General features: G+C 37.5%; 1 protein-coding gene across 1 annotated transcript in view; it reads right to left on the reverse strand.

Annotated features, from left to right (window-relative positions):
* WASL (Wiskott-Aldrich syndrome-like) overlaps nucleotides 1–26,992 on the reverse strand; it is a 59,166-nt gene extending 32,174 nt beyond the window's left edge. The window contains exon 1 of the mRNA XM_004676993.2: nucleotides 26,554–26,992. Coding sequence (XP_004677050.1) covers nucleotides 26,554–26,670 — 117 coding nt within the window. The 5' untranslated portion in view covers nucleotides 26,671–26,992. The remainder of the gene's footprint in view (nucleotides 1–26,553) is intronic.
* Between the last annotated feature and the right edge of the window lie 72 nt (nucleotides 26,993–27,064).

Consider the following 27,064-nt stretch of genomic DNA (forward strand, 5'->3'; position numbering starts at 1 on the left):
TCATTTCTAAAAGAAAACATGATCAGAAAACTAGATACCAAGGAAATGATCAAGATTCCCTTTCTTTACTTTTTAATCAGAAAACAAGAATAGCTTACAAAAGAAAAGAGTTTGATATTCCATTATAGAAATCCCCTGTAAAAGTATCAAATATTGGGCCCTCCCTGGTGGCGCAGCGGGTTAAAGCACAGCACTGAGAATCTAAAGCCGCTTCCGCATGAGTTCTATCCCCGCCTGCCCCGGAGGTGACCACATGGCGAGGCAGACCTCTCCTGACCCGCCCGCTGCTCCCCTCAGCAGTGTACTTCGTCGATCTGCCTGTTCTGTTCCCCACTCTGTCTCTGGTGAAGCCTCTCACCGCCCCTGAGCCTCTGGCCTGTACCCCAGTTCTGTATGCACAAATAAATAAATCTTTAAAAAAAAAAAAAAAAAAAAAAGTATCAAATATTAACAATGTATATGTGAACTAAAAAAAATTTAAAAACTTAAAATTCACATATAATATTTACATAAATTTAAAAAGAAATTCTTAAAACATGTTTATGAAATAAAAATCTATACAGTAGTTCTATGATTTCTGCACAAAAATAGCTGGCACTATAAACCTATTTTAAAACAATTTATAAAATTTTTATACTAACGAATCCAAGTAATCATAAACAATTTCCAGTAACTGGATTTTCAAAATTCTACTATAATCTTATCAGTCTTAATGTGTCCATTTTATTTCTTGATATTTTTAACTGGAAAGATCTAAAAATAATATTCTTTAATGCCTTATAAAGCCTCTTCTGATGAATACAAAAGAGTACACACTAACATTCAATATGTAAAGACGTGACTGTCCCTTAAACTCTAGACTGACACTAGCTTAATTAAATTTTTTAAAAACATTCCTTCCATTCCTTTAAAGCAATTACAGCTAATCAACTCCATTACTTCTTGTCTTTCATAATAAAGAAGATTATTACTGAAAAACAACCAAAGAACAAGTGCTTAGGAAAGGAAACCTATCTCTTTCTACACAATATAGTAGAGGTAAAAACTGTTAATTAAAAAAGGAAAAATACTGCACCAACTTTTTCAGAAACTGAGCCCATCTTATGCATCCTGTGTTGAACTACTGAGTTACTGCAGTAACACATTCATTTCATAACTTTCCAGGGCAGACACAATATGGAGGATGAATTTTAGGATGTGGATCTTTCCCACTGTCCTTCAGTAGGGCACCACAATCTCTCCTGGGTTGACTCTGCAACAGTTAAATAACATTTCTCTGATTCCCTAGGTTGAAATGACTTCTTTGTCTTTTAAGTGCCTTTTGTGTATCTTGTATAAATCTTGTTACATCAGAAATCTTACTCTAAAGAGAGTAAACGAGTAAATAGGACTAATTTCTCTCAAGTCTCAGTTATTCAAGTTTGTGCTTTCATAACATGTACACTTTGCCCCATGAAAACAAATACTGGTGAAATCAAAGCTATAGTCTGATTTCCATAATGACAGCATAATAATGAATAAGAGAATGACGTTAAAATTAAGATATATATCATTAAATATATCATACCAGAAACTAAAGTAATTTAGTAAAAATTAACATTATATATGTGTGTATGTATGTATCTGTATACATATATACATATATTTTTTTAAGAAAGGGGAAAACTGGGCCCTCCCTGTTGGCACAGAGGTTTAAAGGACAGCACTAAGGAACTAAAGCCACTTAAGCGTGAGTTCAATCCCTGCCCCAGAGGTGACCCACATGGCGCAGTAGACCTTTTCTGACCCGCCCACTACTCCCTCAGCAGTACTTCAACAGCTGGCCTGTTCAGCTCCCCACTCTATCTCTGGTGAGTTATCTCACCACCCCTACACCTCTGGCCTGTATCCCAGTTCTGTATACATAAATAAATCTTTAATAATAATAAAAAAAGGTTAATCTATGGTAAAATGTCATAAACACCTGACAACTCTAGAAAGGACATATAGGAATGTTTATACGTGCAGCTTTTCTTTAAGTATGGTAAAAGCATTAAAAAAAAAAACCTTCATAAAGCACAAATGATTCTTAAATATACGGTCTTACTATGCCCTTTCCACAGCGATGACAGTATTGAGGAGTTGGCTTTCTTCTCGGCTTCATCTCTGACTCCACATGCATGAGCTACCATCACACTGACCCAAATTAAGAAAACTGTCACTGCTCCCTGACTCCCCTATTCTTATGCCAACTTAAAAGGAACTTCATCCTGAGTTAAGACTTAACTCACAAGTCAGGAAATATATATATATATATATATATATTTCATTATAGAACCAAGTAATGACAGACCAAAACCAGAAAATACCAGGACTTAAAGATTCTAGCTTGATAACCAACTGCTTACAAATACAAGATGAGTTAATATTGAATAACTATCTATAATAACTATTACTTTCATAATACAATCTACATACAAAGATGTTCAAGAAAATAAATTTTAAAGATCTTTAATAAATAGTCAAAATAAACTGAGTGTGGAAAAATAAATAATATAACTGCATTTTTTCACAATGAATTACATCAACAATCAAAGTGCTCCAACTTGTATATGTGTGTGTGAAAGAGAGAGAGAGAGAGAGAAAACACACATGTCACCATATTTCTAAAACCAAATCTGGGAAAACCCATCCCAAGTTTTCTTACTATAAAAGTTTAGCTTTTATATCCCTAAAATATATCCCTAAATACTCTGATGAGGTACTCAAATGAAATGCCACATTATGATCCTGAATTCTGACATGAAACATTATAAAAGAAATTATATATTAAGAAAAAGAATTTATTGAATTCTTACAATTACTTAATTATATAAGCAATTTTACAGAGTAATCTAAAAAATCCAACACAACAACCAGCAATTTTTTTTTTTTTTAAGATTTATTATTCGTACAGAACTGGGGTACAGGCCAGAGTTGCAGAGGGTGAGAGGATTCACCAGAGACAGAGTGGGGAGCAGAACAGGCAGATCTATGAAGTACACTGCTGAGGGGAGCAGCGGGGGGGTCAGGAGAGGTCTGCCACGCCATGTGGATCACCTCCAGGGCAGGCGGGAATCGAACTCATGCAGAAGTGGTTTAAGCTTCTTTGTGCTGGGCTTTAACCTGCTACGCCACCAAGGAGGGTCCACAACCAGCAATTTTTAAAAAAACAGAAACAAAACTCCAGTGTAATAGGTACTAAGTAAAAATCATCCAGGAAAAGAAAATATAAATAATTCACTCTTTAAAGGTAATTTTTATCTTGGTAATTTCCACAATGAGAACCAGAAATTGGGTAGAAAAACACACACACATACACGCATGCAGAATGAGCGAAGGACAGAATACTCCACAAGAAACAGTTTAATTTTTAAAAAAGCAAAACTGGAAGACTGGAAGAGAAGGAGGGCACAGAGAATAAGAAGCAAACAGAAATCCAACAGTAAAGAAAATGGAGCTGGATAGAACAGAGGCTGTCTTAGGGGCTGGGCACAAGCAATTTTTCAGGTCTTAATGCCACACATATTCATTTGCCAAATGTTTACTGAATGCCTTCTATGGGACACAGGGACTGTGATAAGTGGGATGTGATGGGAATGAAAGTGGGGTCAAATGTAAAAATGACTTAGAAGCACATGGGCCTCATGTATGTGTCCTAATAAGCAGATATCAAACTATCACAAATGTTATAAAGGAAAAATCCAGTAAGCAAGGGAAATGTTAAAATCCGCCTAGTAATGGAATGCTCCCCTGAGGTGACACTGCACCTAAAGAATGAATGGGGACGACTCGGGTGAACATGGGAGTAGGTGGTAAGGAAACAGAATTCAGGTAGATACATCAACAAAAACCCACACAGGAAAAGTGCTAGGGAAGCCTGTGGGGTATAGAGTAAGAAAGGTTACAGATATAATATTCAAGTAACATCAAACATGGCTCAACTCTGTGGCTTAGAGAGTCAGACACAGTTAGAAAAAGTTGATGGGAAATGGAGTACAGTGGAATATCATTCCGGTAGTGGCTCTTGATGCCTCAAGGCATCCCATTTCTTATAAAATGCTCCTACCCCTACTGACCCTGGACTTGTCCGTATGACTTGTTTTAGCCAAGAGGACATCAGCAAATGTAAGCAGAAGCTTAAAAAGCACTCGCTCGGAGGGGGTCTGCCCTCTTGGAGCTGCTGCTGGAACACCAATAGTGACAGATCACATGCACAGCAGGCCCAGTCACCTGTCTGGCCTGACGAAGTCCAGTTGCCAGCAGACATGCCAGCTACAGTCACTGCATGTGTGAGCTTCACTGACAGGAGCAAACTAACCAACCAATCTGCAGAATTCCAAGATATAAGTTGATAATACTTTAAGTTACAAAATTCTGAGGTAGTTTGTTTACATCAAAATGTAACAGATGTTAGGGGTTATTTTAATATACTAAAAAAATGTAATGTCCTACTACTCTAGTCCCTTCCTCCATTATGTATGATGTATATATAGAGATATAATATGTATACCTATATATAAATATACATACACACTGGACATGGTTTTTAAAATTATCAATGAAATTACAAAAACTTTTTAACTGAAAAATCAAAACAATTTTAGAGCCATTTTCATTACCAGCATACTTTCTATTTTGGAACCATTTTAAAGACGACATAATACTCAAAAACTTTACTAAAAGTTATGCTGGGCAACAGACTAGAGCCACTTACTAAACCACTCATAGCCACATCTCAATCTCATATGGTACGATGATTAAAACTATAGATCTAGGAAACTGTTAACCTTGTGGTACAAGCCTATGTAGCATTTCCTGCAAACAGTCAAAAATTACAGCTAAAATAACAAATGGCAAGGCTTAGTAGATTCTTACTTCCCTATCTGAAGGATAATCATATACAAAGGTTAGCAGGATACTGAGCTCATCACAGACAGGTAATATCTGCAACAGGTGAGGACACTGTTAAAAGTACAGCACTCGGGAATAGCTCTTTCTGTTTCTCCTTTCCCTGTAGCTTAAGTAAAATTGCTACAAAAGAGTTTTTTCTTCTTTTTCCTTGTATCCTGTTTGCTTTTTCCCTCTTGCAAGAGATTATAGTAACAAGAGTCTGGATCTAAGTTTTCAAACAATGAAAGTGGGAAAAAGGTTCCTTAGAATTCTCAGCTCACCAAAGTCTGACAGTGCCAGCTGACACCCAACCTACTACTATCCTATACAAGTTTGGGATGAGAGGATATAAAGATAATACTTTGATCACTGATGGAATTTGGATATTCCTCATTGTTAAGAGTCAAATACCATCTATCATTTCACAGTAACTTTTTCTAGCAAAGAATGCAATCTCTCTCTTTAATCTACCAAATCAACTTACTTCACAAAGATCATTGCTGTGATCTGGATAAATTTCCCAGTCTGCCTTTCCTTGTCTATTAGCCACATCCCATTTCCTAACTTGTCACATTTTGCCATCTAAATGACCTCTAAGAACTACATATGCTTAATAAAAACTTACTCCTCTACTGATCACATTTGGTTTCAAATTTCTTACCTGACTCATATTTGAGGGGAGAGAAGGAAAGGTTGGTAGTTGTGGTACTGGCAGAAAACAGAGGATTGCCAGTGAATGGAAAAAAAAGGATCTTTATGAAAAAGTTTCAGACATAAATGTCCTAGGAGCACAGGTAGATTTACCATGGAGTAAATTAAGTTTAAATTACAGGGTCTCTTCTTTGGCAGAGCCTCCTCCTGCCTGGCCAGAATTGTTCTCCTTTTGAACTTACACAAAGTAGCGGCAACCCCGGCCTCTTGTGGAGAGAGGGGTCTCTTCTCTGACTACCCCGCCTTGATGACCTGGGATTTACATCAAGAATGCATTTACGCTATAGCGCCCAGCCTCAGCAATAACTTGTCCCTCTTGGACTATATGGCGCATCCAGACCCAGTCTCAAATCCCAAAGGAAAAGGGTCTTAATGAGCGCTGTCCAGTTCCCTGAAGAAGGGAGAGGGAGGAGAAGACATACTATGACCAAATTTCACGGACACCTCTGGAGCAGGACACATGGTCCAGACAACTGAGATGAAAAAGCTGTAGTTTTCCCTATGCAAGAAACACACGCTAAGCAAAGAAAACAAAATCACAGATGTGCCATTACCAGTAATTGGTTTTCAAATTTTTCTTTCAGCTTCACAGCTATCAAGAAGAAAAAATAAGTGAATTTTGACCAAATATGCAAGTGTTTGGCTTAGGACATAGCTTGCCAAACTCTGTAAAAGAAGAAAGATTCTCTTTATAAAAAATACAAAATTATCATGTAAAGAGGCAATCAAGTGAATATGTGGCCCAAGTAGGTAAAAAATTAAGGATACTTCTCAGTCAATTAATAACAATACATTATAATAAACAATAAGCTGTTTTCTGGACTTCATGATGCTTTTGGCATGTTTTTTGATGTAATCTTTTCCATATTGAATTCTGAAATCTTGCAAGTAAAGAGAGTCCCTCTAGCTTGCAGAAGTCTCAGGCCACTAAGCCTGGGTCAGTCTTACTTGGTGTGAGAATTAAAGCGACATCAATTAAAGCAACAGAATTTTGTTAAAGATAAATAACTATCTAAGCCTACATATTCTTTTTGCCAAACCAAACTTAGTGCAGTACACCTTTTTAACATATAATGATCTTACAAACTTAAGAATCTTAAACAACAACAAAACACTGATGAAACACTGACGAAACACTGAATAGAAGTTGGGTGGAGGGGTGAGCTGCAAGGTCTTTTTTTATATAATGAATCTTCTATTCAATCTAAGAATCTGATTTGATATATAAGAATAAAACATTCTTACAAAAGCCTAAGAGTGTTTTCATATAATGGGGAAGATCACAACAGGAGGGGAAAACCATCTTATTGCTGAGCAGCTCAATTCAAATATTCTTCATACTGAACCTAAACCTGTGTTCCTGACAATTCCCACACACAGGCATTGTACTGTCATGCATATGTAGCCCATCTGCTGCATAAGCACAGTGCAGAGCCCTGCAGCTCCAGTGACGCAAGCCTGGAGCTGCGTGCTGCCCCTCTAATCACGGCTCACGTACCCCTATACAGGGGTAACAGCATTTTCACTTCCACAGAGGTGGCCCCAACAACTCTACTTCACAGTACACCTCTTTCAGCTAAAATTTATCTCGTTTTCTCCTCTGACTTGATTTGTACAATCCTTGTTACAGTCTGGTTGTCCATGCCCGTGGTAAAACTAAGAAAGGTGGTCTTGTCAGAGCAGAATTTTAAAAAAAATAATGGGGGAGATAATTTGTTCTCAATGACAAAAAGAAATAAATGTATGTGCAGCCTCGTTCTCAGCTATCACACTGCATGCAGAAGACACAGGGTCCGCACTTCCTCTCACATTCCAATCTTCAATTTTGTATTCCCAGAAAGCTAGACACCTTTTACCTGTCGAACTGCTCACTTTTCAATTATCAGTTCAGAATATCACCTAGTGGCTAAAAATTAAATTTTAAAATGATGTACCACTTTAAATAATGATAAAGATCCTCAAGATACGTGTGTGTGAAAAAAAGCAAGGTGTAAAATGTAAATATAAAGTGAGTGTAAAAATGAAGGGTACAGTATGCCCACATTTGTCACAAAAGCACAAGAATGAATAGTTTTTAAATATGCATGAAACTGTATGGAAGGGGAACAGAAAACCACTACTAGCTGAGGAGTTGTGTGTGTGTACATGTAAGTTTTGTCAGGCAAGGATTAGGGCAAACATACGACAGGATGTTAGGGAAATTCTCATTGTCTTTCCATACTTTTCGATTTTAAATGATGTACTTCAACTTTTTGAAAAGTTAAGCACTGATTTGAAAAGTACACCTAAGAGAAAGGGGGGTGGGGAGAATCCATTCAATTCACAACATGGTGTAAGTCTGGGCAGGGGGGAGATTATTTTTTGAGTCAGAAACTGTAACCCAGGAAGTACTTCCAGTAGCTTTCAGAAGACTTCCCTTAAATTTTAAAAATTAAATTGTTAAAAATAACTTATTGAATCTAAAAGCATAAAGTAATAAAATAGAAAACTTTGGCTTCCACAGGGAAATAGCTTATGTCAGTAGCTTATGTCAGGAATGAAGGCCAAAGTCTATAGTCTCTATCACAAACTTTCTCTGAGTCTTTTGAACTCTTAAACATGTTTAAGCAAGTTTAAAATTCAATTTAATTTGTCTTCCACCTCTATTATTCTATATGCAGCAAGTTTGTTACAGACAAAAAGCACACTGAATTTGCCTGACTTTTATATGTATAGTCAAAGTAGGAGAAGGATATGCAAACAAATAATTAATCTGCACTCTAAAAATAGTTGAAATTCAAGGTACAACCTAAATAAAGTTTTCAGTATGACATTTGAGAGTCCCTCATATATTATGCGTAAGAACTAGATATGGAGCAAAAATTAAAAAGAAAAAAAACAGGCATGAGCCCACTTGAAGCTGTATTTAAGGTTTATATTTTATTCATAATTTCAAAAAGTTAACATAATACAGCAAAATACTCATAATCTAGTCAATAATCTGATATAAATTATTCAACAGACTAGGTTTTATATACTTCCTAAGAAAGTTCAACGTAGTTAGTTCAAAAGGCAACTTGTATTCAAAATGCCTGAATCAATATTTCTAACTCTGGTTATTATTAGTGAAACTGAACGAAAACTGCAAACCCCTTGAAGAAATAAGAAGTTTAATGTATTAAAATAAGTTTTTTTTTCCTTTTAATAAGAAGTTGACCATCAATAAGTCAAGAACATGGAAGTTGGAAGTCATTTACATAACACTACTCTGTAAAAATCACACCATGTTATTCAAGGCAAAAACAAAGTTTTCTCATTTTATGAAAAAAGGGACTTAATTATTTGAGTTAAAGAAACCTTTCACAAAATTACTCTCCTTTCCAGGCACGCCCCGTATTTGGGAGGCTGGGAAGTGGGAGGGTCACTCCCACAGATCAAAGTCCTATTCCTCCTGCCACCTGCAGCTGTACTGTCTAAGGCCCTCATCAGTCCTGCACAGTAGCTACTTAACTCTGACATTGAAAATCTGGATCCTCTGTGACATTAGCCACATTTCAAATGCTCAACAGGCACAGGTATATATATAATAGAGTAGTATACTGGTCTGCTCAGACATAGGCTATGGCCATCTGCATAAAAAGTTCTATTTGACTCTACTCCTCTAAAGTCTTAGGGAAGAGATTTTATAAACATACTTCCTAGAATAAGATTTTATAAAGTCAAGGTAGGAATAGTCATAATACAAAGAATTAACAAGATCTCTAATTTAGAGACTAAGTTTGAATACGCATTAAATTCGATCAAAAATATAGCTTTTAATGTGTTGAAAAGATAGTTGATAGGAATGAGCCAAGGAGTTAATAACCTAACTAGAGAGAGATGTTTAGTGAAAAAGCTTTAACAAAGTATGCTACAAGTACCAAATGAAAGTAGAAATAAAGTTGCTCTGTGAAGGCTGAGAAAGGAATCCTGTTTTCTAAATGGGGTCAAGGTGAAGGCAGAGAATTAGGAAATGTCCCAGGGGCATTGAGAATTCAAAACACAAACTCTGGGATAGATTCCACTGGTTATTAGCAGTGTGACTTTTAGGAGATAACTTTTCCAGTTCCTTATCTATTAAATGGCTATATATTCATAGCATCATCTTGGGTTATAAAGATAAAATTAGTTAACGCTGCAATGGTCTGAACAGTTCCTTCATCAGTAAGATTACCAGAATTAAATATCATCATAAACAAAAAGTGCTAGGAAAATTGCATAGCATTGTTGTACTCACTCAATGTTAATTACTGACAGTTACCAGATTTAGCAATAACAGATTTATCAGTGGCTGTATTTCTAGTTGGAAATAGTACGGAGTAGAGGACTAGTAACTTCTGTTCCAAAAAATTGGACAATTAAAATAAAGAGAAACACCAAACGTCAAAAAACAGGAAAGAGAACCATTATACTTTTAATGTCTCTGTAAATGTGAAATCAGAGTTGTAACTTAAAAAGCATCTCTGTATAGTAAGAAGAAAATACTTTTAACAATGGCATCTAAGGCAGGTTTAGGTTGAGAAACCACATAATCATGCAAAATACATCTTAAGATTTTCACTAGCTTTTATGTACATGGTAAACCAACCTTGCAGGCACTGCCACCCAATCTCTCATCTCTCTCCCCAATACTTCTTATATTAGAGACTTACTACTGCCTCTTCTCTAGAGACAAGCATCTGTGCTGATTCAAGTCAGTTAAGATTCTCTCCCAGGAAATTAGAATTCATAACCAGTCACAATCCTGAGTAGTTGAGGGAAGAGATGACTGAGGTTATTAAAAAGTGCCATTTGGGCCCTCCCTGGTGGCGCAGCAGGTTAAAGCACTGCACTAAGAAGCTGAAACCACTTCCGAATGAGTTCGATTCCCGCCTGCCCCGGAGGTGACCACATGGTGTGGCAGACCTCTCCTGACCCACCCGCTGCTCCCCTCAGCAGTGTACTTCGTTGATCTGCCTGTTCTGCTCCTCACTCTGTCTCTGGTGAAGTCTTTCACCACCCCTGAGTCTCTGGCCTGTACCCCCATTCTGTATGCACAAATAAATAAATCTTTAAAAAAAAAAAAAGTGCCATTTGGCCCTCCCTGGTAGTGCAGCAGGTTAAAGAGCAGTACTGCAAGCAAGCAGCAACCGCATCAGTGTGAGTTCGATCCACACCCCAGAGGTGATCAACATGGCGCAGCAGACCTCTCCTGCCTTGCCCACTGCTCCCCTCGGCAGTATACTTCATCATTGTGCCTGTTCTGCTTCACCCTCTGCTTCTGGTGAATCCTCTCACAGCCCCTGCACCTCTAGTCTGTACCCCAGTTCTGTATGAATAAATAAATCTTTTTAAAAAGGGGGGAGGGGGCACCCACTTCTAATGTTCTCATAGTTTTCTAAGTTCCAACAGGTCCTTAAGTTTTATTGTTCAGTTCTGTTTCAAATTCCATGGGATCCTCTGGCAGTCCATACATTCTTTTTCGCTTAAGCCAGTCACTCTAGTTTCTGTGACTTGTCCAAAAAGAACTTAGCAATATACTTGTAAAGTAAATGTTTATATTATGTATATTCTCATAGCTCTAATATCTTAATGGAAATCAATAAGGATTTTTTTTACTATATGTATATGCCATTATACTATATGTATATACTATTACACATACAAGCATATATATAAGATCTGAAGTTTATACATACCTGAAGTCTGGCCTGAAGTATTATTATTACCTTTCATATATTCTATTTGTCAATTTTCTTTTAACATACAGATTCATGCTTAAAAATGTAATAGGTTCCAATTTGACAGGAATCAGTTCCAAACTCTCTGGCAAAGATTCAAGTTCTTAACCTGTGGCAATTAACAATTTTACTCTTCAACTCCTATTAACCCCAAGTATTTGAGAGATGGGAGCCAAATAATCTGCAGCTACCTTAACGTACCATACTTCTCATCCCAGCTTCTCATGGTGTTTGTTTACTGTATTAGAATATTATGACTGAAGCTTTTCAAATTTTAGATACCTAATGTGAAATATAATGCTCTTTATCAAGATTTTTCTTATTTCCTCAAGCATACACTTCTTCCTCTCTCTATTCCTTTATATCGCTTACATAGCCAGTGAAGCACCTATCACTGAATGACTTGTTATTCACTCGTGTGTGGGGTCTACTCACTGATACACTGTCCATCCTCTAAAGACAAGGGTCATGTATTCTTCGACTATGTACTCTTCGTCCAGCCCAGTATTTTTTTTTTTTTTTTTTAAAGATTTATTTATTTGTGCATACAGAACTGGGGTACAGGCCAGAGGCTCAGGGGCGGTGAGAAGCTTCACCAGAGACAGAGTGGGGAGCAGAACAGGCAGATCTACGAAGTACACTGCTGAGGGAAGCAGCGGGCGGGCCAGGAGAGGTCTGGTTCGCCATGTGGTCTCCTCCGGGCAGGCGGCAGGCGGGAATCGAACTCATGCGGAAGTGGCTTCAGATTCTCAGTGCTGTGCTTTAACCCGCTGCGCCACCAGGGAGGGCCCCAGCCCAGTATTTTATGGCATTTTATGCTCACTCATTGGCTAAAGTGAAAGAATCATATTATTACTGTGTTATCAAAATTATATGAAATACCTTTCAGATGGACAGACTGTTAACCTGAGGTATTTAAATAATTTTCTGAAGAATGATCGTTCACTTCTCAACACTTTTAATTAACCATAAACATCTATATGACATGGTGAAAACCCTCAGTTAATTCATCCCTATTCCTAATATTTGAAATGCCACAAACCACAGGAATTTGCTTCCACCACAACCTCCACCCATAGAAAGGGGGAGCAAGAGTTTAAGGACAAAAATAGCATACCAAAGTGAAAATACATTTTAAAGAGACTGTACTTTCCCCGCTATTTTAAAAGCACATCAAGGCCAGTAAATAAGACAAGCACAAAAATAGGAACATAATTTGTATCACAGTTAACTAAACAAATAACTTTGAGGTTTTCAAGTCTATCTAAAAACAGATGGTGCTCCATCTTTTGCATATCATTATGGTGCATACACTATATATAAATGTAATGTACTAGCTAACTGCTCAATAAATATTAAGTACTCCCATCATTATGGTGTTAAGAAAACATAAAGCATGACTTAAAACTCAAAGTATTGGTCTTTACACAGAGGAAAAGAGTAATTTGAAAACTGGCAAGACATGCAATGGTAACTATTAGAAAACATGAAATATTGCACAGAATACTCAAATTAAAGAGTGCCGGGGGAAAAAAGGAAAAGGTCAACATGAGAAAATAGTTAACCAATATAGCCCATACTAAACCAATATTATCAACAGCTCCTTTAATTATAAATGTTCTTTATATACCAATTAAAAGACAGACTAAATTGGAAAAAAAAAATCCCCAACTACATGTGATCTACTAAAAAACACTTTTAAACTATAAAGACAGAGCAATTAAAGCAGAATAAAGAATACTATGCTAACAATAACTGAAATAAAGCTAGCATGCTTTAGGCAAAGTATGCTTCAGAGTTAGGAAAATTATGATCAAAAAGGGCATTACATAATGATAAAGAGATTAATTCTTGAAGAAGACAGCAAGCTCAACTGTGTAGGCATTGTAACAACTGAGCATCAAAACACAGGAAGCAAAAGCTGATAGGACTGCAGGAGAAATAGATGAATCCACTATTTTAGTTGGAGATTTCAACCCCTATCAGTAATTGACATATTAGCAGGCTTTAGAAAACCAATTAAGAAAAGAGAGAAACTCAACATCACACATCACTCAAGAGGTCTAATGATCTGAGAGTATGCTTCATCCAACTACAACAGTATACACATTCTTTTCAAGCTCGCATGGAGTATCACTGACAGACTACACTTCTGGCCATAAAACAACATATTTGAAAGAGTAGAAATCATACAAAATATGCTCTCACATAACAATATAAAAATTATTAAAAGCTGAAAATTTCAGAATATTTGGAGATAAATGTACTTCTAAGTAACACAGGTCAAGAAGTCTCAGTAGAAATTTAAATACATTTTGATATAAATGAAAATTTGTCCAATGTAGCAAAAGCAGTATTTAGGTGGAATTTTATAGCACTGAATGCATTTGTGAGAAAGAAAAAAGGTCTAAAGTAAAGGAAGATATATCTTAGGAAACTAGAAAGGATCGAAATAAATGCAAGGAAAACAGGAAATCAGTAGTAGAATGAAATGATCAATAAAATTGATAAATTTCTAACCAACTAATAAAAAAAGGAAGACACAAATTATTAACACCAGGTCTTCACAATTACACAGACATAAACAGATGGCAAAGGAATATTAACAAGTGTATATACATCCATTAATTTGATAGCCTAGATGCAGTATGCCAATTCTTGAAAGATACAATTCACAGGAAGGAAAATGAGTTAATTAGAATAGATCTCTATCTATTTAAGAAACTCAATCATCCTCTCTCCCAACACATATCTCTGGCCTATTTCAAAACCAAAACAATAGACCCAGATGGTTTCACTGATATATTCTGTTAAACATTTAAGATGATATACACTGTAACTTGTTTAGGAAATAGAAGCAGAGAAAATACTACACTTAGCTATTCTGTTACAGAACTACTCAAAACTAAAAACAGATAAAGACATAACGAGGGGACTCCCTCGTGGCTCAAGGGGTTAGTCTCAGCACTATAAAGCCACTGCAGCACAAGTTTGATGCCCGGCAAGGAGCTAATTCACATAATGCAACACTCACATGCTGCTCCCCTCAGCAGTCTATTTCAGTCAATCTGCCTATTCTGTCCCCCACTGTCTCTAGTGAATCCTCTCACACCCACCTTTGCCACACTGCACCTCTTGCCTACACTCCAGTTTATCTATTCATGAATAAATAAATAAATCTTTGGCTAAAAAAAAAGGTAACAATCTCACCCCAGTGAGAAAGGCACATCTTCAAACAAATAGCAACAACAAATGTTGGCAAGGATGTGGAGAAAAAGGAACTCTCCTGCACTGCTGGTGGGAATGCAAACTAATACAACCACTATGGAAAACTGTTTGGAGGTTCCTCATACTGCTAAACATGCAGCTTCCCTATGACCCAGCAATCCCACTCCTAGGTATCTACCCAAAAGACACAAAAACCCTGATTCAAAAAGACACCTGCACCCCCATGTTTATTGCTGCTTTATTTATAATTGGAAAGACATGGAAGCAGCCCAAATGCCCAAAAATGGATGACTGGATTAAAAAGATGTGGTACATATATACACAATGGAATATTACTCAGCAACCAAAAAAAAGAAACACATGTCTTTTGAGGCAACATGGATGGAACTGGAAAAGATCATGCTTAGTGAGGTAAGCCAGAAAGAAAAGGAAAAATACCAGATGTTTTCTCTGATAGCAGAAATATAATGGAACAGTCCAGAAAATAGTGATAATGTTGCTATATACAAGAGACATTTTGTGGGGTTGGAGTGGGGAATGGGATCAAAAACAGCGAGGGAAGGGAAATGCACTGGACTATGGTGATGGCAAGCCCAAGGGGATTGCAAGTGAGTTGGAAAAATGCACAAAATGATGTAAAAATAAATTTATATATATATATAAAAGTAAAAAGAAAAGTCTTATAACTAATAAGAGAGCAAGGTTATAGGATACAAGGCTAATATACACAAGTCAAATTCCCTATATACCACGAATGAACAACTGCCATTTACATTAGCACATACATAAAATATTTAGCTATACATGTAAATAAAAATCTATGAATACAAAGTTCTGAAGAAAGCACACAAAGAAATTATGAAAAACAGGTTATTTCATACTAGACAGGAAATCACTATTGTTAAGATGTCATTTTTCCTCACCTGAATCTATATATTCAATAGCATCCTAACCAAAGTTATTTGTGTACATCAACAAACTCAATCTAATATTTATATAGAAAGCAAAAGACCCAGGAAAAAAGAAATAAAGGCAGTGTGGTAGTGGCAAAAGAACAAATGGATCGGTGGAACACAACACCAACTCCAGAAGATCTGCACATATGTATTCCAGTGATCTTTGAGAAAGGGGCAAATAAAACCCAATGGAGAAAGGCTACTATTTTTAAAAGATAATGGAAAAAACAGACATCTATAAGCAAAAAAACAAACAAAACCCCCAATTACTTTAGATCTTTTACAAAAATTAAGTCAAAACTGACTACAGAGCTAAATGTAAAATGTAAAGTGGTTCTGAAAACTTTTATAACAGGAAAAAATGTAGGCAATTTTTGGTTCCATGATTTTTTAGAAGCAACAGTAAAACCACAATACATGAATTGAACTTCATTACTATTAAAAACTTCTGGGCCCTCCCTGGTGGCGCAGTGGGCTGAAGCACAGCACTAAGAAGCTAAAGCCACTTCAGCATGAGTTTGATCCCTACCCTCCCTGGAGGTGATCCACATGGCGCGGAAGACCTCTCCTGACCCTCCCACTGCTCCCCTCAACAGTGTACTTCGTCAACCTGCCTGTTCTGCACCCCACTCTGACTCTGAAGAAGACTCTTGCCGCCCCTGTACATCAGTTCTGTACGCAAAAATAAATAAAATCTTTAAAAAAATAAATAAAATAAAAACTTCTGCTCTGCAAAAACTACTGATAAAAGAATGAAAAGACACAGACAGAAAAGAAATATATCCCAAAAGGCTGTATGTATAAAATAGAGAAATACTGAAACTCATTAACAAGAAACAACACAACTAAAAATTAGGCAAGGGAGCTCAATACACACTTCACCAAAGAGGATATACATATGACAAATGTCCATCAACATATGGTATTAGAAACTTCAAATGTGAGAATAACGTATAATTACTGTAACTAAAATTCAAAACACAAGTTAACGCCGCCGAAAGCTGGTGAGAACAAGGAGTAACAGAAATTCATTTATTGGGAATGTGAAACAAAACAGCCTTTTTTGGAAGTTTCTTAAAAATCTAAACAGAGGCTTGCCATGTATTGTGTTCTTAAGTATTTACTCAAATGAATAAAAAACTTACTATTCATAGAAAAATCTGTAAGTGAATACTTAGAGCCGCTTTATTCATTAAGTGTCAAAAACTGTAAACAAGATTTTCTCAGTAAGTTCAAAATATATAAAGCAAAAATGATGAAACTGCAAGGAGAAACAAATTCAAATTCATAATTACAGAGGAAGATCTAACACCCTTTCAACTGAAAACAAACAGAAAATTAAAAAGAATAAAGGAGGCTTAAACAATACCATTAACCAATGTGATATAATTAAAATTTGCTGAACACTGCATTAGGTACACACAATGCACATTATTTTCAAGTGCATGCAGGCAGCAATTTAGGCCATATTCTGAGCAATACATAACAATGCTCAATAAAAGATTCATATGTTCTGGGCCCTCCCTGGTGGCGCAGGGGGTTAAAGCACTGCACTAAGAAGCTAAGCCACTTCCGCAAGAGTTCGATCCCCACCTGCCCCAGAGGTGACCACATGGTGTGGCAGACCTCTCCTGACCTGCCAGCTGTTCCCCTCAGCAGTGTACTTCGTGGATCTGCCTGTTCTGCTCCCCACTCTGTTCCTGGTGAATTCCTTCACCCTCCGCATCTCTGGCCTGTACCCCAGTTCTGTATGAATAAATAAATAAATCTTAAAAAAAAAAAGATTCATATGTTCTCCAATAATCAAGTAATCAATAATCAAATAATCAAGAAATCAGTAACAAAGACAGCTGGAACATCCCTAGTATTTGGAAACTTATTTCATTCTTTTAAGGAAACCTGTGGGTCAATGAAATGATAAGGAAAATAAAAAAACAATTTAAAGTACATGTCCAATATGTGGGCTACCACTAGCAGAAGGAAATGTATAGCACTAAACACCAACATTGAAAAAAGGAAAAGGTCTCAAAATAATCAATCAATAGTAACCACCTTAAAAAAATTAAGAAAAAAAATTAAACCTAAAATGAGCCGAGAACATTTAAATAAACATCAGAACATAAATTAATGAAACTGAAAAAGAACAGATATCAAGGAAAAATCTTTTTAAAAGAAAATCAGCAAAATTAATATATATCTAAGAAGACTGGTGGGGGGGGGGGAGAAATCACCAGATACCTTGGATTACATAAAAATAATACTGAAAAGGGAAAGTGGATAGGGATACAGAGCAAACAAGACTGTCCCTGAGTTGATGCCCATTAAAGTGGAGAGACAGGCACAAGTAAGCTTACGGCTTTTTTTTTTTTTTTTACTTTATAGTGTTTTTTAAGTTTTCATATATTTTTTAAGCTTGAAGCAGAACTCTATGTCCCTCGTATAAACTGTCCAGATTATGATCTCTTTCAGGTAAATATTCATGCCCTGTATTTCACTTCTTAGCATTTATTCTAAAAAAAAAAATAATAATAATTATTGAGCCTCCCTGGTGGCCAGGGATGAAATCTCAGCACTCTTCACTGCTGTGGCCTAAGTTCGATCCCAGGCCAGGTAATTGCTCACATATGGTGTCTTGCCCACTGCTCCCCTTGACAGTGTCATTTCAGTAAAATCCACCTGTTCTGCTCCCTACTCTGTCTCTGGTAACTCCTTTCACCACCACCCCCACCCCATGCCGCTGGTCATTACACCCCAGTTCTTTTCAACACAAAATAAATATCTTAAAAAATAAAGAAATTGGCCCTCCCTGGTGGCGCAGCGGGTTAAAGCACAGCACTGAGAATCTGAAGCCACTTCCGCATGAGTTCGATTCCCGCCTGCCCCGGAGGAGACCACATGGCGAGCCAGACCTCTCCTGACCCGCCCGCTGCTCCCCTCAGCAGTGTGCTTCGTCGATCTGCCTGTTCTGCTCCCCACTCTGTCTCTGGTGAAGCCTCTCACCGCCCCTGAGCCTCTGGCCTGTACCCCAGTTCTGTATGAATAAAGAAATAAATCTTTAAAAAAAAATAAATAAAATAAAGAAATAATTAAAAAGGACAAATGAAAACATGTACTTGAATATTCACTATAGCAATATTTTTAAAGGCAAAAACTTGGAAAGTGAAAATATCCACTCTTACAAGTTATGTTCTTTGGAGAGAGATGTTAAGTCCTAACTCCTGTATTGTTGCATACGGCCTTATTTGGAAAGACGGTTTTTCCAGACATAATCAAGCTAAGATGAGATCACTATGTTGACACTAATGCAATCACAGGTGTCCTTCTAAGAAAATAAAGACACTGAGACAGTAAGCACATTGTGACTGCATGCGTGGAGAATGACTGAAGTGGTGATATAAACCAAAGGGTTTCACAGATTTTAAGCAAATGCCAGAAGCTAGCAATGAGACAGGAAATAGATTCTCTCAGTTCCTCCAGAAGGAATCACCTATACCAACACCTTCATTTCAGACTTCTAGTCTCCATAAGTGTGAAAGAATATGTCTGCAAGCCATCTACTTTGCTTTTCGTGTTACAGCAGCTGTAGAAAATGAATACACTATCAACAGGAATTGTTACAAGAAACTCATAAAATGTAGGCTGTTGTAATAAAAAATACAATATACATAAAATAGAAATAAATGTGGGAACATGAGACAGATTTAAGGGAAAAAAATTAAGTTGCAGGGCCCTCTCTGGTGGCACAGCCAGTTAAAACACAGCACTAAGAAGCTAAAGCCACTTCAGCATGAGTTCGATTCCCCAGTGGGGGAGGTGACCACCATGGCGTGGCAGATCTCTCATGACCCGCTTGCTGCTCCCCTCAGCAGTGTAATTCCTTATCCACCCTATTCTGCTCCCCACTGTCTCTGGTGAATCCTCTCACCACCCCTATACCTCTGGACTATATCCCAGTTCTGTATGCATAAATAAATAAATCTTTTTAAAGAAATTAAGTTGCAGAAAAATATGTACAGTTTTTTCTTCTCTTTCTCTCTTTTCTCTCTCTCTCTTTTCATAATTTAAAGAGATCAGCTCTTCACTGAAATCCATCCTTTTCAACTGTGGGTCAAGTCAGATATGACCTAGAATGCCTGCCTCTATAATCTGAGCTGTGTGACACTTCATAGACTTTTTCCACTTCTAAAACAACAGTAATCAACATTCTGCAAGGATTTCGAGGTCTAGTCCTTTGATGCCTGTTTTCTTGTCATTTCCACTAATAGGTTCCACTGTTATCTGGAATTCACAGTTAACTATGATACTGTCAAACTTCTCTTCACAATTGTTTCCAGAATATAGTCTTGGAAGGGTGACTATATTTTATCTACTGTGAACTCGGACTCATTTGCAATGGCTGCCTTCAGGGATATGCTGAGTATTCAGAAACCAAATCTGGATTTAGGAGGAGTAAGTGGTGTGACGGGTAGTATCTGTCGTGAATAAAAAGACCAAAGATTTACCATCCCTTATAACCTTTTGTCCCAGATGCTGTTACAACTCAGGTTATTAGGGCCAGGTCTTCTGCGATGATGAATAAGAAAGTGTTTAATAAGTACTAACTCTATTATTCCTCTTATGAAAATACTTTCCAGTTTCTCCCATCTGGGATCTTGACACTTTTTGAATAAAAAAAAAAATCTATATGATTCCTTACTATTTCCACACTAAAGTTCAATTCCAAGGCTCAAGTTCAAGGTCTACAAAAATCTTCAGACTTTTTATTAACTGTCTCAAGCAAATGTCATTCTCAGTTCTAGACAAGCACTCAATACAAATTCTCTGCTCCAAATCTTCACTCACACATTTCTCCATACCTGAACTGAGCTAGTTTCCTGATACTGACACACTTAGGGTCTGTATGTTCAAACCTTCCAATTCTGTATCAAATCCAGTAAATATACCTATCATTTAAATTTTATTTGTAAACATATACTGACTTTGTAAGATGTGCTTTGGCCTGTACATTATTTTTATCTTCCTGAGATCTTTGCAATCTTCCTCACCCTTTCCTGTGTACGCCACAATATTGGGAGGTTGTCATATTCTCAGAAAATCTTCAACATTTGATCATGATATTGCATTAATAAAAATAGAGGAACTCATTTGGATTTCTAACTAGTGTTACACTTTACATACAAATCATTCAGTTTCTTCACTATTAGGAAAATTTCTTAACAAGTATTTAGGTATCCCCTGATAATTTCTAGCAACAAAATTAGTCACCAGACTAAAAGATGCATTTAATTTTTTTTAATTTTAGAATCAAAGGTATGAGTTTAAAAAAAAAAAAAGGTTCACCTTTATTTTTTTTAATTATAAAATGTTAGCTAGTTTTAGCTTCTCCAAATCCAGTAAAGAAAGTTTAACTTTAAAATGAAACTTGAAAAATATTTCATTATCATAAAGTTACTGTGTATTTAGTCTAGTGTATTTTCAACCTTCTCATATCATTTTTAACAGCATTTAATGTTCCTGGATGTCTTTTGTATTTTGCTTTTGTTTCAATTTATCTTGGTCTTCAACAAACACTCTTTTTAATGAAACAGATTTCCACAGTATATCTTCAGGTCAAGTTAAAAATAAGTTCAAAAAAATCTCTATGAAAGAAAAACCAAAGGGTCAAGGCTGTTGAGGAACAATAGCCACAGTAACTGAAATATGAAGTAACTGCAAATCTTTCATTTGTTTTCTAAACGGGGGTTTCCAAGATCTGCTTCATAAAACATTATTTGATATATATTTAATAAAAAGAACCACAATTGCCCTATAAGGCATTATGTCTAAAGGGAAATGACATTTTCTAGTTAATTTCACTCTCCCATATTGATGATAGTGAGTCTTTTACTACTTTTAAGAATAATGTATAGATATAGTAAATAAAAAAGGGTATATTTTTGTTATAGTTACAAATTTAGTTAAACATGCAAACATCTTCTAATTATTAAACAATATTTAATATTTTTAAATACTAAACTGTTTAGTCATACATCAATTAAGAATTATGTTTACAGCTCAACAATATATACATATTAGTGTGGTTAAGAAGGTCTGAACTTGTTTTGCTTCCAGAACCTTTATAATTAAAGTGAACTTAATTAACAATGCTGAGTTCTTACTTACTGGATCAAAGTTATGACTCCTAGATAAAATAATTTATAATGAAGCTCAACTCTATCTGATCATATTAACCTCATCTTTGAATCAGTCTCTAAAATGACTAAATGAATTCACTATAAATACTGAGTCTAAAAAAAAAAACTTTAACCATAGAAAATAAGCAATAAATGTAACACTCAATTATGTTATCATTCGCACAATTTCATGTAAGAAGTAAGATTCTAAATAGACTTGGTTAGCAAGAGAGAAATTCTTCAAAATAACTTAATCTTAACACCATACTTCTAATAAGACAAAAAAAAAAAAAAGCCCAGCAATTACAAGGAATAATAAAAATAATTCAGATTATTTTGTTCATTCTGATCTTTTCAACGCGGGAATGCCTATTAAATGATGGTGCCTAAAAAAAGGTGAGTTAGAAATGGAAATTTACATGAAATTACAGATCACCTTTCACTGAGACATATATATCTGTGTCTCCAATATGCAAAACTGACAGAAGCCAGGGCTCACAGAAAAGCTGTTCTTCGCCAGCTGTAGAGTTCCAAAAAACTACACAGTCAGAATGATAGCAAGTAAAAGTTAGTAAGACTGACACTGCTTTGTTTTCCAACCACTCATGTTTAGATTAGTGAAAGGTAGATATTTTTGTTCACATTTACAGTTGATGGCAGAGAATGAATTCAAACTGGGGAATTCCTAACCTACCAGTATCTTTTTTCCTCTTAGTCAGGAATTAGGGATGTTAAGATTACCCAGAAAGTCCCCGTGGAGATCTAATAACTGACTTTATTATATTGCTAAAATTGTTAGAATATACCTTAATCAAAATAGATAAAATATAAAGTTCAAAATTTTACATTAAAATTCCACCACTAAGAGGAAATCTAAATTGAGTAGTGAATACCACTAATGACAATGGTCTTGCACATGCTTCTCAAAAGTCCCCTAACATTCTGTGTCAAGTATTCGAACTGTGCTACAAACATAACTGTATTATTCTACAAAATCTTTGATTAAGCCCATTTCACAAACCAAACACTAAGGCTCATACCTGTCAGGGTCTCTGCCTACATTAGAAAGTTAAGAGTAAGAAGTAAGATTTATAACCCAGATCTACAGATACATCTAAATACTCCTGAATTTTCAGTCCACCTTGTATTTTTGGAAAACAGGTCCTTGAATCATGCCATTCATTCTAAGGCCCTTGTTAAAATTCTGAGGGGAAAAAAGCAATCCCAGCTGATATAGAATGAAATGGCATGATTCAAAAACCTCTTCTTTTTTTATGTCATTTTACTTAAAGTTGCAATTTCCAAGAAGAACCCCTCCTCATTTTATGGGAATTTACTCTGCTCAGATCTTTCCTCTCTACAAGATTGGCCTGTCCAGCCTTACACATTCCAAATCAAATGAATTTTGTCTTTTTTTCTCCTTTCATATTACCCAAGGTGAAACAATTACTAGCCACAACTTCCCACTAATACTCCTTAATTCAGGCAGTCATCAAAAGAAAGATCCCTCTGGTCTCTTGTCCCTTAAGAATTTAGAATAGAAACAAAGTAATTATTAGATAACAGAGCACATCCACTTTGCTCTCCTGATAAGTGAACACAAGCCTAGATACCCACCAAATGCACTAAAAACTTGAAGGCTTCAACAATCTGATCAAGCAATGAGAAATGCTGAGTGAACTCCTACTGCATAAACAAGCTAGCAATTATAATTACTCAATTTGTAAGTATACTCAATGATGTACACAAGATGTTAATAAAAATTACAGAAGACTACCTGGTATAAATCCTAATCTCACAAAGTTAATACAAGGTGAGTAAACAAAAACAGACAAAGTAAAGAATATAAGCAAGTTAAAACACATGCTGAGGAATTAATGGAAATACAAGATTAAAGTTGGTATGGGTCCTTAAATATCACTAAATCTAAAACAAATCAACCAGGTGAGTACCGCAGGGAAAGGTAATAGTAAGCAACATTACTAATAATTCCCACAATGATTCTATATTTGAGAACCGAAGCAGATGTCCTCCTTGCTCCCTCCTACTTTCAAACCTCTCTCTCATCAACGCAGAAACGTGGAAGCATTTACCTATCTTTAGGCAGTGCCCATTCTAAACTTTTATTTATTCTCTCTCCCACCATCCCCTTATTTAATCGTCTAGATCTTTGTGGAATGAACAGCATCCACACTTTTCCATATACTGCTTCTGCTCCACACAACCACTCTATGAAGTAGCCCTGTTTTAGAGATAAGAAGACCAAGTCTCAACCAAGTAACAGGAAACATGTCCAAAGTGATCTGATGAGTTTGAACCCTAGCCTGCTGACCAGTAAGTCAAGACGTGTTTCACTGTGACACAGTCTCTTACACATCTCTCAGTGTCACACATCACTTTGAAGTATTGTCTTACTCATCAGTTTACACATTTGTTTCCCTGGTTAGACACAGTAAGCTCCCCCAGGGCAGGCATCAAACCTGATTTTAACTTCAACATTTAAATTACTCATTACATATTTGTTGAGTGAAAGAAGCCAGCTCCTCAGAGTTGTTGTTATAACTATTTCTTGAATTCCTAGATAGAACTCTGTATACATTTCTTACCTAACAAATTTAATCTGTTTAATTTAATAAATGTTACTGATGGATTTTTTTAAAAAGAAACAATGTAGTTAAGCATTGTTTAAAACATACACACACTTAAACTTGCCCAGTCAGCAAAGGGGAAGAAAACTGTCCCAAAACATTAAAATATCATTCTTACTTAACTCCTTAGTAATGGGAGAAATCATACAGTCAAACTAATCTTTGCAATACTTTCATACCATAAGAGCAGGTAACTATAACTATGTGGAAAAACTGATTAATACTAGATAACGTGACAAAATTAAGCAGTGAATAGTAACAACCTATTTGGCAATCTACTTAGTTATTTTAACTAGTAAGCAACACAGAAATTTCTCTTCACAATATTCTTCTACATCTATCATTTTTTTGAAAACAATAAACACTTCAGGTAAGCATAAGGCAATTAGTAAAGTATTTGGGTTAAATTTAAAATTCTTCCTACCTGAAGTTAATGTATCTAATATGCAAAACATTGTATAACTAGTTCCTGATACAGATTAGTTATATAATGTAATAAAACAGTTTTAATTTTTTTCATCTCAGGTACCATAGCAATCAAAGTGCTGGATATTCTCCTTAAATTAAAATATACAAAAATTAATACTGCTTTAGGTTTATCAGTTTTTGATGAAAAAGAAAGCAATTATTCCTGTAATACCATTTTTAGAAACACTCAGTACCAAGAAAAAATCCCACATAAAACAATATAATGTAGTGGAAAGTACAAGGGATATAAGCACCAGGAGCCCTGGTTTCCTAATTCTGATCACATTACTAAATTGCTGAGTGACTTAAGGTTCACTGGCTTAGTTTTCTCATTTGTTTAAAAAAGTCCAGGGGTCAGGGAACTTGGTTATCTTTAAAGTTATTTCACAAATTCTGACTTTATGCCACTCCTCTTATTTCATTTCTCTAGTCAGTAAACTCTGAATAAGAATCGTTAAGGGCTAACTTCTGAAATATGAAACACATCTGAATTGAATGTAGGGATTCAATCTCCAACCAAGGCTGGGTTCCTACAGAGTTAACCATGCTGAAAGGTTCCAGAAATTGTCAGATCCTAATTTCTTAAACAAGCAGGTGTAGTAGAAATTGTCGGATCCTAATTTCTTAAGCAAGCAGGTGTAGTCGGGCTTCACAGGTTTAACACTGCCAGATGCAAAATGGTGCTGCACTGTTAAAATTTCTGCAGGTGTTTCCTGGGTTTTAGTGGCACATACTTTGCAGGTGCCAAGAAGCAAAGCAGGAAGGGACCCCAACTGCGTTCCAACTAACTCAGTCCACCCCAGCCACCGCAGAAAGATGCAGCCTGACAAGGCCTACACCAGAGCAGAACCTCCCCACCCCCAAACTGCCAGCAGCCAATGTAATGAATGCTTCCGTCAACAACACACAGTCCCCTTCCCACAGTAGAACTGCTCGCTCCCAACAGGCCATCTGGGAATGGAACAGGCCGCACAGAACCAACCTAAGAAGCATTTTCGGGCCAAAAAGGTTACTAAGAACTGCGCTTCCCCTGTGCAAGATTGTGGGAGAGCTGCACCTCCACCCATCAAGGAAAAAAAAATCAGTGGGGAGGAGTGTAGAAACCAGGCCTGAGCGAGACTACTGGAGAAATAAATCCTGTTCCCTGCAATGGGGAGCAGGGGCATTTCCTGCCTTCGTTCTGAACCAATGCATTCGACTTCATTCTCCCCTGAAATCCTAAAGAGATTAAAATCCACCTTCTGTTCGGCTTCATTCATATTTGGGCTTCATTCCCGCACCTACCCACTCCAGAAATCTCTAGCATTGTGAAGGAAGGTGCACCCCCAGATCAAGGGTCAGGAGGTGGTGCAGCGAGGGCCAGTTCAGGGACCCAGTTCCTAATATCCAGTAATTTCGTGCAAGAAGGCTATTTTCCCTGGTGGCCTCAGAGTAAAGTTTGAAAGAGCCAAGAGCACCCGGCCCAGCAGGATCCCGGGCTGGCCTGCGGAGGTGACACTTCCAGCTCCCCGCAGCTCCGGAGGCGGCGTCCGGCCGCCCCGGCCACCCAAGTCCGCACCCCGGGAGCGCCGCCAGGTCGCAGACCGGGGGCCAGGGCAGGGGGTTAGGCCTGGCCGGCAGCAGGACCCTCGCGCCTCCTTCCCCACTCCCACTTCCCCGCCCGGCTGCCCGGGCCCGCGAGATAACATCGGGGGTGGCGACGCAGGGCTGGGCCACTGACCACACATTTCTTGCCCAGGAAGGTGAAGAGGGACTCGTTCTCCTGCGGGGTGAGCAGCATGGACCCCACGTTGGTGACCCTCCGCTGCGGCGGCGGCTGCTGCTGGCCGGAGCTCATGGTTTCGCCGGCGGGGTGTGGAGTCCAGGGCCGTGTCCTGCGGCGAGTGGGCGAGCGCTCGTTCCCCTCTCGGTGACAGGGCGGGAGCAGGGAGTCAGAGGCGCAACATCTCGCAGCTCCGCCGGCGCGGGGCGGAGGAGGCCACGGGCAGGAGCAGCCGACAGCGGGCCGCCTTCGGGCCGCGCTGAGAAAAGGAAGCTCCCAGCTCCCGCCGGGCTGGGCTCGGGCCGGATGTCCTCGCACTCCGGCGACTGCGCTAAACTCCCAACTCCTCCTCCAACCCTCCTTCCGCGGCGGCTACGGCGGCGGCGGCGGCGGCCGCACAATCCAACATGGCAGCGGGGGCGGGCGAGACCACAGGACGCAGGGCGCGGGGGAGCGCGCCGGAAACGCG

Source organism: Condylura cristata, unplaced genomic scaffold (assembly GCF_000260355.1).
Source record: "Condylura cristata isolate star-nosed mole 26May11 unplaced genomic scaffold, ConCri1.0 scaffold00005, whole genome shotgun sequence".
Classification (NCBI taxonomy): domain Eukaryota; kingdom Metazoa; phylum Chordata; class Mammalia; order Eulipotyphla; family Talpidae; genus Condylura; species Condylura cristata.